The following is a 14,992-nucleotide window of genomic DNA, read 5'->3' on the forward strand; positions in this document are numbered from 1 at the left end:
AAATATGCTAATCCTCATCTTTTTCGGTCTTTTGAGACTAGGACTTGAAATTGTTGACCATTTCTGTTTTTTTAAAAACTCTATTTTCTTTTGGCTTATCTGACACTGCATTGTTTTCATTTTTCTTACTATTCTTCTGGACTTTTCTTAGTGCTCAACTTTGTAAGCTCACTGTTTTCTACCAAGTTGCTAGGCATTGATTTCTTCAGAGATTTAGTCCGAAGAGGAAGTGATGAAATCAAGAACTGACACCTGTCCATGCTCTTACACACTATACTATGACTTCTCTATCTGCAAATCTAAAAATTTAACAATGCTTTGGTCTACCTGTGTGTCCACCAACATTTTGCTGTCTCTTTGCTGTTTTGCAGATGAAGCAGCTCATTTAAGGTTTAAGCGGTCTTGATGTACTCTCTCTACATATGTATACGTGTATATATATGTATATATATGTTATGATCTTTATGTAGTATACGTATAATCTTTATATCATATATACTTATTATATACAATCTTTGAATCATAGAGAAAAAAGATCCTCACAGTGTATAAGACGCTGAGTGTGGAAATCAGTTCACAAATCTAATCACATGCTCCCTGCATGGAAGAAAACCTTTAAGTGGGATGGGTAGTGAATTTATCATCCTATTTCTCTTTTCTCACTCTATCTCTTTTTAAGAACATACAGTTAAATTCAAGTAGGTTAAATGCATATATAATAAATCTCTCCAGTAAATTTAGAAAACAAGAAACAATTCAAAATTGATATTATCTTTATCCATAATACTCTCTTACTTTTGTACATTTTACTTTTCCAAATCAGATCCATATAATGAGTGAATTCTAAAATTGATGCATTCTACTCTGGATATTTATTGCCTCAAGTAAACCCTTCACATTGCAAGACATGGAGGAAATGGAGAACTTAAAAAATACATTTTACAAAGCAAAAGTAAAAGCTAAGAAAACAAGAGGAAACCTGCAAGTGGTGAAGTCCCGTTTTTCCCAAGGTGCAGTGTGGTTTGGAAAATCAGCTATCAGGAATGTTGACAGGCTATCATTGACATATCCTCTCATGGGCTCAGTGGCATCCTTTGAGTAGGCATAGTAGTAAACTAATCGGGGAATGATGTCCGATGTAAATGCAACAATAAAAGCCTAAAAGACAAGGCAAGAGGGAAACCTTGAGCTAACAATTTGGTTTTTAAAATCTGTGATTTGCATATCTCTCAGTCCTATAGGGATGCAAATGTAAATGATTAAAATGCTATTACAAATCATGTTTATGTATGAGTCTCTCTCCTAAAACATGAAATAGTCCTTTTAGAGTGTTATGATTTGTATTCCAAGATTTCCCAGCTGAAGAGTGGCCTAGTTGAAAACTGAACCTAAATGCATGTAGCTCCAAAAGCTATTCTCTTTCCACCATGCCTTGTTATTTCTTATTATTTGCTTCACAGCACATTTCTACTGTCCTTAACCAAATTTATTTGCCTGAACCAACACCTTAAGCTAGGACAGTGTGTGCACATGAGTCCTTGCATGCTGCGTGTACATGTGCGCACACTGGTAGGTGGCTGGTGGGAGGCAACGGAGACAGAGAAGATCATGCCATGGTAAATTTCCCACAGTTCACTGCAATTAATTTCAGTATTTGATCCTACAGGAATGGTATTTTCCCATCCTTCCCTAAGCTCTGGAATAGTATAAAGAGCACATTTCTTTTAGGTTAGGTAATTCCACTTAAAACCATCTGGTGGGGATCCCTAGATGGTTCAGTGGTTTAGCACCTGCCTTCAGCCCAGGGCGTGATCCTGGAGTCCCGGGATCGAGTCCCACATCAGGCTCCCTGCATGGAGCCTGCTTCTTCCCTCTGCCTGTGTCTCTGCTTCTCTCTTTCTCTCTGTGTCTCTCATGAATAATAAATAAAAATCTTTAAAAAAAATAAAACCATCTGGCTCTGCCTTCTACATTTTTAGTGGTAGGTTTTTAAAAAACTTTTAAGATTACATCTGTAGCTACTGGTCCATTCAGGTTTTCTATCACTTACTGAATAAACAGGCAGTTTTTATTTTTTGAAAAGGTGACAATTTCAAATAGATTTTAAAATTAATTGGAATAAAGAAAGATAATGGTCTCATAATTTTCTCATTTGTATCTTATAACTCTTTTTTTCTTAAGATTTTCAGAGTTTTTTTTTTTACTTTATATGTCTTTTCAATAAGCCAACTCTTGATTCACTTAGGAATTATACTTTATTTTTCAATTTTATTATTTCTGATTGTATCTGTATTAATTCTTTCTTACTACATTCTGTTGATCAGTTTTACATTTTTAAGTTTCTGAACTCATGCTCATCTCATACTTTCAAGTCTTCTTTTTAATAATAAAGGCATTTATTGCTATGAATTTTTCTGTAACTGTGGTTTTAGCTAATTCCTATAGGTTTTCATCATTTTAATTAAGTGCTCTTTATAATTTCAATTTTGCCTCCTCTTTATACAATAAAGCTTACTTAGAAGTGAGAGTGTTAGGTGGTTAGATTCTTTTATTATCTTTATTATCAACTTCATTTTTATACCATTATTGTATGTAAATATATATTGTAAAAATTTCTGCTTTGGGGAATTTAGTTTTATCATCATTATTTATCATCATAAGTGCTCCATAAACATAACACATAAACGTTGTATATTCTCTATCTGTAGCATACAACTTCATGTATAATCAAGCTTTAACTGTGTTATTCCAATCTTTTTATACCACTACATCTTTTCTGTCTACTTTGTCATATGCTGTCAAACTGTATCGTGGTTATTTCAAGGAGACTGGTTTTACAATTTTCCTTGTATTTAAGAGTTTGCATGTCATAAATTTCTCTATGTTGTTTAGTGCACAAAAGTGTAGGGAATGGGGGCACCTGGTGGCTCAGTCAGTTAAGCATCTGACTCTTGATTTTGGCTCAGGTCATGATCTCAGGGTCATGAGATCAAGCTTGGTGTCAGGCTCTGTGCTGGGTATGGAATCTGCTTACGATTCTCTCTCTCTTTGCCTCTGCCCTGACCCTGACCCCCATTTACTCACATTCTCTCTCTCTCTCTCTCTCTCTCTCTCTCTCAAAAAAAAAAAAAAAAAGGATAGGGATGATTTATTGTTATGGACTGTCATCATGATGAAATCAACATAAAGACTGAGTTAAACACCCTTCACATCTCCCCATCCCCAAGAAAACAAAATAAAATACAAGGCCATCCAAGCAAAATAGGTCCACTTACATTAGTTGCAACAGAAAGGACAGTCATTCCATAAAGAATGTCTTGCCAAACACCTATGCTATGAGCTTTAGCAGCTACGGGTCTCCTGTACTGAGTTGTAAGTTTCCAGGCGTCCACACGGATCTCTATAATATTATTCAAGAGAGCAAGGAGAGGAGCCAAAGGAAAAGAGGCCACAAATAAGGTAACAAATCCAAACTGGATAACTGTAGGGAAAAAAGAAAAATTACTGAACTCATTATTGTGAAGGAGAAAAAGGAGAAAACTCTGCGCAAATCCTGCAACATCCTCATTTTGGAGGGATCTATACCAGCAAAATGCTCCAGGCCTCCTTCCATTTGCCCACTTCCTCCTCCTCATTGGAAGCAAGAGTGACTTAGTTGCTTGCTAGAACAGAAAGGAGAAACTGGGCACATACAGCTCAGTTCTGTCCTTGCTCTTTCTTTTGACATCTACTTGCCTGAGGAAAGCATCTCTTCCTGTTAGATAAGAGATTCTCTTTACTCTTCTTAAACGTAGCCTTATATTATGGGCTACATTTAGATCAATGTTGGTCTAGTCTTTACACTGGCATTGGCATATTAGTGGGGTAATCAAGTTTTTCTATCCTGATGAATCTTTGAGATGAGGGATAATGACTGATTCATTTGTATGCTTCCAAGAGCCAGATGTGTTGGGTATATAAACATATTCAACTACAAGTCTTATGAACAAATACACTGTTTAAGGTTTGAAGACGCTAACAGATGAAAAGGCAGTGCAAAGGAAGATACTTAAGAATAAATCAGAAAATGAATCATCTAAAGCATTAGAAACATATAAGTTATATGTAGGCCAAGAAAGTATATATTTTTCTGCAATGAGGTGTTTGTTAAGGTCCCGAACCTCTATACTATCTTGACATCTTTCTAAAGAAATGTTATTCTCTTTCCTCATTAAGACCTAACACCAATGTAAGTTAGCTTCTCTTCCCATTTTATATAGTCCTCTATTTTTAGATGAATCTCAAGTATTTCTGGATTTCAGCTTTTCTCACAGGAATTTCTCAAAAGAATTAGTCTTGCCATTTACTAAACCAACTGAACACCTCTAGTAAACTAAAAGAAAATTAAGAGGAAGTGTTCAGTAGAAACAGCTTGGTTCAAATCCTACATTTGTAGGTTCAAATCCTACATTTTTTATCTATAATCTTTGTGGCCCATGGCACAAACTGACCCATTCAAATTTCAGTATTCTTTAAAACAAAATGCAGTGAATAAGGATTACTTGTGGAATGTTTCAAGATTAGGGATAATGTACATAAAACATCTAGAATAAACTAACTCAGCTATGTCTCAGTAAATGGTAGTTAATTTTCTTATGAAAACTTTATTTCGTTTTTTAATTTCAGTGATAATCCCAAATTCATTTATGTTCAAGTGGATTTGATACTTATACAATTAATTAAAAATTGCATCCCATAAAGCAAAGACTACCCAATTTTACAACCAGCTATATGAAACAGACTTCTCCTGACTTGTCCTATTTATCTATTTCAATCCAGGTATTATGTGTATGTATCACAGTGGAGAATCAGTAACAATTTTAGGTCATTTTTTTCATTCCACCATGCTTCTATGGGCCTTGAGAGTAAGTTGAGAAAATTATCCTCCTTAATTCACCAGACAAGCAGAGAAATAACTAGAGAGGAAATACTTAAATGAACTTTGTAAGCAGTCTCCATCATCATCCCTCCTAAAATTTCACCTCAAAATCTCTTCTCTGTTCAATCTTTAGCATTTTTAATGCATTTCTTGTGCTCAGTGTGAACTTCCCCTGCACAACTGTTTTTAGCCTGGTTCTTTTGAACGTAAATGTATGTCAGGAAATGTCTTTCAACTTATTCTCTCTCTGGACTGTCAGTGAGGTGAACAGGAGAGTTATGCAAGCTAATTTGAGACAGGAGTTGAGAAGTGAACCTTACTTTATTTGGTTCAATAATATTCACATTCAATTGATAGGAAAAATATCTCTAACATTGGTGTTTTGAAACTAAACTTTATTCTGCATTCTATCTAGTAAGAAATATGTCCATCCACCTGTCTTTTCATCCACCATCCAATGATTTATTGGACACCTACTCTGTGCAAGGCAGGAAGATACAGGAGGAGCTGAAAAAACACTTAATTGACTCAGCCTGACTCTAGGTTTCAAGACAGTGGTTAAAAATTACCTGTTTCTAAGTACTCATAGAATAGTCCAAGAGATCCAAAAGTTTCAAGGTCATGATCTTGCTCCCATCGACTGTACAGCTTTTCAGAGTTGGTCCGAGCTTTTCGACGTCTCCACCAATTCAGAACCATACTGTCAGAAGTGATAAAAGTAAATAGATGATTAGAATTTAAAAGAGAGGGGTCAGATAATCAGAGTGTTAGATCTAGAAATTGGCAGTAAGAGAGGTTAAGCAACTTAAGGTCACAAAGCAAGGAGAGGTATGACTACAGCTAAAGTCGAAATAAAAATCTAGTTGTTCTTTTTACAACACCTGCTGAGGTCAAAGTTCTTTATTGGGGTGATAAGAAAATAAGACAAACCTAACTCTCCCCATGGAAATATATTTACTCAGAGATGGTTTTGTTAAAGAGCATGAGGAGGAGAGGGTCATCATAGGACTGCTTTTTTCTAATTTACTAGCTTTATGTTGCCATGATACTCAGAAGGATGCTCAAGGAAATGAGAAATTGGTTACAAGAGAAAAACATAACAAAGGACATATAGAGGCTTATCAAATATGTGAAAATAAATGCAGTAATCCTAAACAAAATGTCGCCTAACTTATTTCCATACATTTATAAAATGATGTATCATGATAATGCTGGATTATTTTAAGAAACAAAAAGGCTTTTTAATTAGAAAATCAATGTAATAAATGAATTAACAGATTGAAGTAGAAAAACATAAGAACATGTTGACTAATGCAGAAAAATACATTCAAGTACCTATTAAAAACTATTTACAATAAAAGCAGGAAAAGAAGGAAATTACCTCAGTCTGATCAAAAACATCTACCAAAATCCTGAACATCATTCTGAACAGGGAAAAGTTAGAAGCATGTCCTTTAGAACCAAGAACAAGGTAGGTCGTGCATGATCACATTCAAGAATCTATTAGATGCAGCAAAGGAAACCACCAACAAACTAAAAGATAACCTACTAAATAGGAGAAGATATTTATAAATGACATATCTGATAAAGGGTTAATATCCAAAATATGTAAAGAACTTTTACAACTTAACACCCAAAACACAGATATTCCAATTTTAAAATGTCGACATGAATAGTCATTGCTCTGAAGTAGACATATAGATGGCCAACAGACACACGAAAAGATGCTCAACATCACTCATCTGGGAAATACAATCAAAATCACAATGAGATATCATGTCATACCTGCCAAAATGACTAAAGTAAAAAATACAAAAAAACAAGATGTGTCGGCAAGGAGGTGGACAATAAGGAACACTCTTGCATGGTTGGTAGGAATGTAAACTGGTTCCGTCACTGTGGAAGACAGTATGGAGGTTCCTTAGAAAAGTAAAATGAACTACCCTATGACCCAGTAATTGAACTCCTGGCTATTTTCCCAAAAAACACAAAAATGCTAATTCAAAGGGATATATACTTGTACCCCTATTTTTATTGCAGCATTATTTATAATAGCCAAGTTATGGAAGAAACCAAAGTGTCCCCTGATAAATTAATGAATGGATAAAGAAGATGGGGTAGGGGTGGGTGAGTTGGTTGAGTGCCTACCCTTGATTTTGGCTCAGGTCATGATCTCAGGGTCCTGGGACCAAGCCCTGTGTTGGGTTCCGTGTCCAGCAAGGAGTCTGCTTGAGATTCTTTCTCTTTTTCTCTCTTTCTCCTCCCCCCTTCCTTTTGTCCAATCTCCCCACCTTTTGTGCTCTTTCTCTCTCTAAAATAAATAAGTCTTTAAAAAATATGTGATATGGGGCAGCCCCGGTGGCCCAGCAGTTTAGCACTGCCTTCAGCCCGGGGTGTGATCCTGGAGACCCGGGATCGAGTCCTTCGTCAGGCTCTCTGCATGGAGCCTGTTTCTCCCTCTGCCTGTGTCTCTGCCTCTCTCTCTGTGTCATGAATAAATAATAAAATCTTTAAAAAAAATATGGTATGTGCACACACGTGCACACGTGTGCACACACACACCATGGAATATTATTCAGCCATAAAAAGAATGAAATCTTGCCATTTACAACAACATGGACATGGAAGGATCTAGAGAGTATAATTCTAAGCAAAAGTCAGAGAAAGACAAATACCATATAATTTCACTCATATGGAGAATTTAAGAAACAAAACACACAGATAAAGGGAAAAAAGAGAGAGAGAGAGAGACAAAAAAAAAAAAAAAAAAAAACCAAACAAACAGACTCTTAATTGTGGAGAACAAACAGATGGTTACCAGAGAGGAGGTGGGTGAGGGGATGGGTGAAATAGGTGAAGGGAATTAAGAGTACACTTATCTTGATGAGCACTGAGTAATATATGGAATTGTGGAATGACTATATTGTACACCTGAAATGATTATAATACTTTATGTTAACTACACTGGAATTAAAATTAAAAAAGAAAGAAGAAAGACATCTTACTTGAATAAAGTAGCACTATGCAGAGCAAACTACAAATTCATGGTCAATTTAATAAATAATTTTCCACAAACAAAAATAATCTATGGGAGATCTTAGCATTGCAAACTGAAAAAGAAAAAGGCCAAACAATTGGAAATGAAGAGAAGAAATCTCTGACTCAGATTATTAACAGTAATGTGAATGCACTGTCTGCTCAGAAAACCCAAATGAAGTTAGATAGGAATTATCAGAAATAATAATGGAGTTTTCAACATATTTAATACACACAAAACACAGGGAGAAAACATAAGTTTTAAAAAGATACCATTTACAATAGTAACTAAAATTGAAAGTACCTTTAGATGGATTTGACAAAAGATCTGTAAGGCCTATATGCAGAAGTTTAAATCTTTATTTAAAGTCATTCAAGTCCAAAATAAACGTTCATGAAATAAAAAGACCTCGCATTATAAAAATGCCAGTTGTTTTTATTGAAACAACTGAAATGTCATTTCAATCAAAAAAAATTTTCTATATGGGGTCTGATAAGATATTTCTAAAATTTGTAGAGAAAGAGAAAAGACAAAAAGATAGCCAAGATATTTCTATAGATGAATAAGCTGGTAAGACTTGACCCACCGGAGGTCCAGACTTATTATAGAGCTGTATTCATTAAGAGAGTGTAGTATTGGTCCAAGGGTAGACAAATCCCGGAACAGAATGGAGACTTAGTAATAGCCTTGCACTTGCTACATGGCATAAGTGGCACAGTAGACCATGGAGACTGAAGAAGAGGAACTTCTCAGAAATTGGTAAACACAATTACATATATGCGTGTATGTGGAAAAGAAATTAAATTTGAACATATCAAACACAAAAATCTCTTCCATGTATATACAAACTTCAAAAGAAAAAGACAATATTAAAATGTTAAAAATTTAGAAGCAAATGAGAATACTTTTTTGATCTTGGGGTAGGAAAGGATTTATTAAATAAGACTTAAAAGAGGCTAACCCATAAAAATTGGTAAATTCTGCTTCTTTAATAGTATGTACTTTTGTCCATCTACACCACAGGTTCCACAGAGAGTCACAGAGAGTGACATTGCACATATACAAGGGTATATGTGCAATGTCAGAGACATTTTTGGTTGTCAGAGCTGGGGAGAGGGTGGGCTACTGGCATCTAGTCTGTATAGTGTCCAAAGATGCTGCTAAACCACTTGCAATGCAGAGGACAGGTCCCCGACAACAAAGAATTATCTGGACCAAAATGTCAATAGCGCTGGGGATGAGAAAAAAAGACGAAATTTACGTTGGGATAAAATATATGCAACCCATATGACCAAAACCCAACCAAAAACACAATTATAAGGTATTCCTAGAAATCATTTAGAAAAAGATAAATCGGTACAAAAATGACTAAACAGCCCTTCATTGAAGAGGAAACACATGTGCCAAAAATGCTCGTTCGTGTTATCAGTCAGGGACAGGCAAAATAAGACCAAAGTGAGATTATCATTCATACCTTCCAAATCTGCAAAATTTAAAAGACAACAAGAAGTATATAGCAAACATATATTAAAATGAACATGTAGGATGCCTGGGTGGCTCAGCGGTTGAGCATCTCCCTTCTGCTCAGGGAGCAATCCCGGGGTCCTGGGATCAAGTCCCACGTCGGGCTCCCTGCATGGAGCCTGCTTCTCCCTCTGCCTATGTCTCCGCCTCTCTCTATCTCTGTGTCTCTCATGAATAAATAAAAATCTTCAAAAAATAAAATAAAATGAACACTTATTTGCTGCTTATATCCAAACTGAAAGACAAAGAGGAAGGGCACAGAACCCCTGAGACTTTTCAGACCATATCAAAAAGATGGGCATTCATGGAACTGGAATCACAAAGAAAAGGGGATCACCCAGTTCAAGCAAGATGCATCTGCCAGGAATCCTGGGAGAACTTCCCTGTGCTCCATTCTGATTCCTAACTCCTCAGTCCCCACACAGTAACCATGATCTTGAATTTAACAATAATTACTTCCTTGCTTTCCTAAATATGGTTTTGCCATCTATGTGATCCACTGTCAGTCAATTACTAAATGAGCTGTAAGGTTTACAATGGGGTTTGCTATTTTGCAAATGGAGGTCTAATTGTTCCAGCACCAGTTGTTGAAAAGACCGCTCTTTCTTCAATGAACTGCTTTTGCACCTTTGTCAAAAATAAAATGGCCATATCTACGTAGATTTATTTTTGCAATCTCTACTCTGTTCCATTAATCCAAATATGCATCCAGTCAGCAATCCCGCCGTCCTGATTCACAAAGTTTTAGAGTAAGCCTGAAGATCAAGTAGTGCAATTTTTCCAATTCTATTATCAGAATTGTTTTGCCTATTTTAATTCCTTTACCTTGTATATAAATTCTAGAATCTGCTTGACTATATATATAGAAAGAAATTCTGCTGATATTTTGATTGGAATAACAAATCTATAGATCAACTTGGGAGATAACAAGCATCTTTACTAAGTTGAGTCTTCCGGTCTGTGAACACAATATTTTTCTGCATTCATCTAGATTATTTTTTTTTCCATGAGGACCTGTAGTATTTTAACATACAAATCCCATATATTTTTTTAGATTCATATCGAAGTATTTCATTTTATTTGGGGTGCTACTTCTGTACTGATCAATGTTTCTTGCAACCCATAATTTTGTCTTGTGTTCTTTTCTTGCTCAACTATACCTTTTAGTTCTTTTTCCAGTGAGGGCCTATGAATGTTAACTCTTGTTTTTCATGTCTAAAAGTTGTCTTTATCTCATCTGCTCTTTATACAGTAGTTAAACTGGCTCTAGACATCTAAGGTGCACATTAATTTTATTCAGAATCTTGAAAATACTGTTTTCTGTATCTAATGCTAAGAGTAAGAAATCTGTGGACAGTGTAGACAATAGTCCTTTTTTCTTCTGAAATATTTTAAGATTGTTTAGCTCTCATGAATTCTGGAGTTTCACCATAATGTATCTGGGTGTAAATTTAATTTTATTTACTTTATACTATGAATTCTTTTCATTTCTAAAACTCATGTTTTTCTTCATTTCTGGAAAATTTTCAGCAATTACCTATTTGAAGAATTTTTTTTCCTCCACCATTTATTGAATTCTCTTTTTCTGGAACTACTAGCAAGTTAATATAGAAATATCTTAATATACCATAAAATAGCTTCCTGTCCATTAATTTTTAAAATTTCATTGTCACTCTGTTGTGTTGTACAATGTGAGAAATTTCTCAGCACTATTTTCCAATTTATTAATTCATTCAATTGTGTCCAGTCTGTAACTGATATCATCTATTGTACTCTTTACCTAAAGAGTTTTACCTACCATGTTTCTTTTATGTGTAACTGATTCTTTTTCAATAATCAATTTGCTCTTGTTTCATTTATATCTGTTTATATTTAAATCATTTCCTGACCATTTTATTTTTATTTTTTTTAAAGACTCTATTTATTTATCCATAAGAATATACAGAGAGAAGAGAGAGAGGCAGAGACACAGGCAGAGGGAGAAGCCGGCTCCACGCAGGGAACCTGACGCGGGACTCAACCCGGGGTCTCCAGGATCATGCTCTGGGCCGAAGGCGGTGCCAAACCATTGAGCCACCCAGGCTGCCCTCCCTGACCATTTAAATAACATTATCACCTCCTTTTATGTTTTTAGGCTTTGCCAGAATCTTTCTAAAGATCACTTTCTAAAAATTAATTTTGCCAGCTGCCTTTGTAGCATGAAATCTCATCATAAGTTTTGGAATTCTGGTTTGTAGGCTTAATTTTACTTGCTTCTTTCTTCTTTTACTTCCCTGTGTGTCTGTCTCTTTTTCTCTCTGTGCATATTTACTCTCACTCTTGTGTTTGGTTTAGGGGTCATCCCCATTCTGCCTCCAGGTTCTCAATCTAGAGCTGGGACTTAAAATAACAGCTTAGTTATTTCTGTACGGCAACTGGGATGTGGTATATGAGATACTGCTTGCAAAGATACGTCATCTTCTTCCTTTGTCAGCACATGAAATAGAACCCTGGTGTGAGCTGTGGGGAGAAGCAGGAGCTATGGGGAGAGGCAGGAGCTGAGCTGTGAAGGAGGTAGGAGCAGAGGGGGAGGGTGTTTTCAGCCTTCTATCATGAAGAAAGGAGAGCAAGCCCAATCCCTAACGTCCAGAACAGTTACACTGGCCAAGCCCCGATCTTAAGTGGAGCACTTTAGTCCACTTGATACTTGTAGGTGCTAAAACCTGATGCTGTCATTTCCTAACTAGGAACCCTGCAAGATGACAGGCTTGTGATTCTTTCTCTTTTTACTTCTGGAAATTTTCAACTTAGATTTGATATCAACTATCATTTTGGTTTTCTCTTTTGAGAATGTGTTCATTATTACTATGCTTTTGGAACAGGGAGCAATCCCTTCACATAATAAAACTTTATGCATGACCAATTTTTGTGCCTACGTGTGTCCATGTCATGTGGACAGTTTTATAGTGTTCAACTTTCAGCAATCTTGAGAAATAATATGCAACATATAGAATAATGTACAGAGGATATAACATTTAGATTTCCCAATGGAATTTCCTTTGGAGAGGGGGATAATACTTGACACTCAGCTTCACTGAAGCAATAAAAATCCATATCTAAAAGCCTATATTACTTTAATGCATTCCTGACTTGATTAAAAGTGAGTTTTTGCTCTGGGCTTAACCATTTGTTAACAATGATACCATGGGAATCAAAGAATTCTATCTTCTTCTGAAGGAAATCCCTCATGGTTACTTAAATCAACAAAAATTTCTAAACCATACATACGGATAAATGGCTTCTTTAATGTTTCCAAAGATCTGTTTTCCAGTCATGATGATGGTCAACTGGGTCGTCAATTCTATTAGACAGCCTCCAGGGTCACACTAGTCAGAAGCAAGAAGAAAAAAAAAAAATGAATGATGGAAGATAGACTTTTGCAACAAAAGAGATCTCAGACCTGAAGACTACAATCTGAAGATTTTAATGGGAATGGATATTAAAGGGATATAAAGAGATCCTTGACTCAGTAGTTTCAAGCAGGATCACTAACCAGTTACGAGATAGCTGCGTTAGATTCAGATTGCTGGGTCTCGTTCTTAGAAAATCCTAAATCTTTCTGTCTGGGCCAGGGCTAGCAGTTGCTATTTTCTCCATGTGACTTGGATGCACAGGCAGGTATGGAAACCACTGATGTGGTCTAGTCTAGGACTCATGGTGGAGCCCTTGCTATATTTCTGGAACGTTGTCACCTATTCTTTGCAGGAAGCCTTCAGGATTACAGACTCACTTATCCCATTTCATAGGTCATATTCTATTCCTAAATAAGAAGTACAAAATAAGTGCTTGCCCAAAAGGAACTGGAAAGTCCACCAGATGATAGGATTGTAAGACCAATACTTTCTGTGGAGAGAATCAGTGTCTTAGACTTCTCTTAAATCTTGATAAAAATCTGAGTTAGTACCGGGCACACAAAAAAGTATAATATTGAGCTCCTGAAGCCACAACCTCTCAAGAGAATTCTTACCTCTTCACTTCTCCACACATTAAATATATATGTGTATTTTCCGGGATAGCCCACAAACTTCCCTTTAAAGAAAGCTACGTAGAAGCAGGACGAGTAAAAATTCACAAACTGAAACAGGAACATTTTCAAAGTAAGACTGCTCTCATATTCCTGGTAAGTTCGAGGAATTTCTGTTAAGTAATAAAACACCAAGGTTAAATTATGCATCTTCCTGTTTCTCCCTGAATTTTGTATTGTCTGGGACAAGTCACATTATTAGTCATATTATTCTAACAGCCTATTGAAATATGACCCGCTCTTTGTCCTAACAGACCGGCGTTAAGTAACTACAGATTTGTGCTCGGCTGTTAGAGACTCCATACTAACCTAATCACCGGAGAAGCCTAGGAAGCAGTCATTACTATTTTTAGAGAGGTAAAATACTTGCCTGGAGTCACACAGAACACGGAATCCAAACCCATATCAGGCTGGAGAGGCTTATGCTCACCCTGTACCCTCGCTGATACCCTGTGAACATATCAGATCTCTCTCTCTCCTTCTTGTCTGTTGTCAATCACGTTTAAACAACGTAAAGGGCATCTTCAAGGACAGAGGATGATTTCCAAGCTACATTGTGTTTTCCTCTCATGAATTAAATGGTTATACCAATTTTGAAAATACTGTCATACAAATGGTGGCAGCAATAATACATTTTCTCTCTCCTTTATTTAAAATGCATGAGCATGATCTATCACTTACTGAATTACAAAGATTAAAAAAAAACAAATTAGATTCCCACAACATCACAGAGAAACATCAGAAGGTGTAAGAGAGTCAGGGAACATGTATTTTTGAGCTGATGATCTCCCAGCACCATAAGCTGATCCAGTCAAACTGGTGACAGCTTCAATGATACTGAAATGGTAACACATATTATTCTAAAGACACAGATAAGTCCTCCCATATAGTGAAACTTAGCTACATTTTTACAAAATCTCTACTGCATATACAAGTGATTTTTATCACTGAAAATTTATTTTTTAGATGCTTTGTTCTCAAGTGCTATCTGCTAGATTTTTCTTTAATTAACAGAAAAAAAAAGCAGTAACATTGAGTGAAAACTAGCAATCTGAGGATAGCATTTGATCAAAGTTGCTTCCTAGTGTGTACTCTGGTGCTCAGTAATGAGTGCAGTGATGGTGTGCTGACTTCGAGAAGGGGACCAAGCAGGGAGAAGAGATGCTGAGGCCTGGGGTGGCAGCTCGGCTCTCACTTCCAACTTGCTGGGGGCAAGATCAGAAGCCACCGTGCGCTGCGCTCCTCTCTCTGACTGAATCTCCCACTTCAACTCTCACCCTTTCACCATCCCTCACAGCTGTAGAACTTTTAATCATTTGAAAGGAAAAGACGGGCATCTGGGTGGCTCAGTTGGTTAAGAATCTGACTCTTGACTTCGGCTCAGGTCATGATTTCAGGGCCGTGATCTCAAGCCCCACATAGGGCTCCGTGCCAGGCATGGAGCCTGCTT

The 14,992-nt window shown here is 36.4% G+C and overlaps 1 protein-coding gene across 4 annotated transcripts in view; it reads right to left on the reverse strand.

Moving 5' to 3' along the window:
* The window catches only part of ANO5 (anoctamin 5), a 99,092-nt gene that overhangs the window by 7,752 nt on the left and 76,348 nt on the right, over positions 1–14,992 (reverse strand). For all 4 annotated transcript variants that reach the window (XM_055318058.1, XM_055318056.1, XM_055318057.1 and 1 more), the window contains 5 exons: positions 13,486–13,655; positions 12,747–12,844; positions 5,488–5,618; positions 3,276–3,481; positions 980–1,158 (listed from right to left, as the gene is read on the reverse strand). In XM_055318058.1, the coding sequence (XP_055174033.1) occupies positions 980–1,158; positions 3,276–3,481; positions 5,488–5,618; positions 12,747–12,844; positions 13,486–13,655 (784 nt within the window). The remainder of the gene's footprint in view (positions 1–979; positions 1,159–3,275; positions 3,482–5,487; positions 5,619–12,746; positions 12,845–13,485; positions 13,656–14,992) is intronic.

This window comes from Nyctereutes procyonoides, unplaced genomic scaffold (assembly GCF_905146905.1).
Source record: "Nyctereutes procyonoides isolate TBG_1078 unplaced genomic scaffold, NYPRO_anot_genome, whole genome shotgun sequence".
NCBI lineage: Eukaryota > Metazoa > Chordata > Mammalia > Carnivora > Canidae > Nyctereutes > Nyctereutes procyonoides.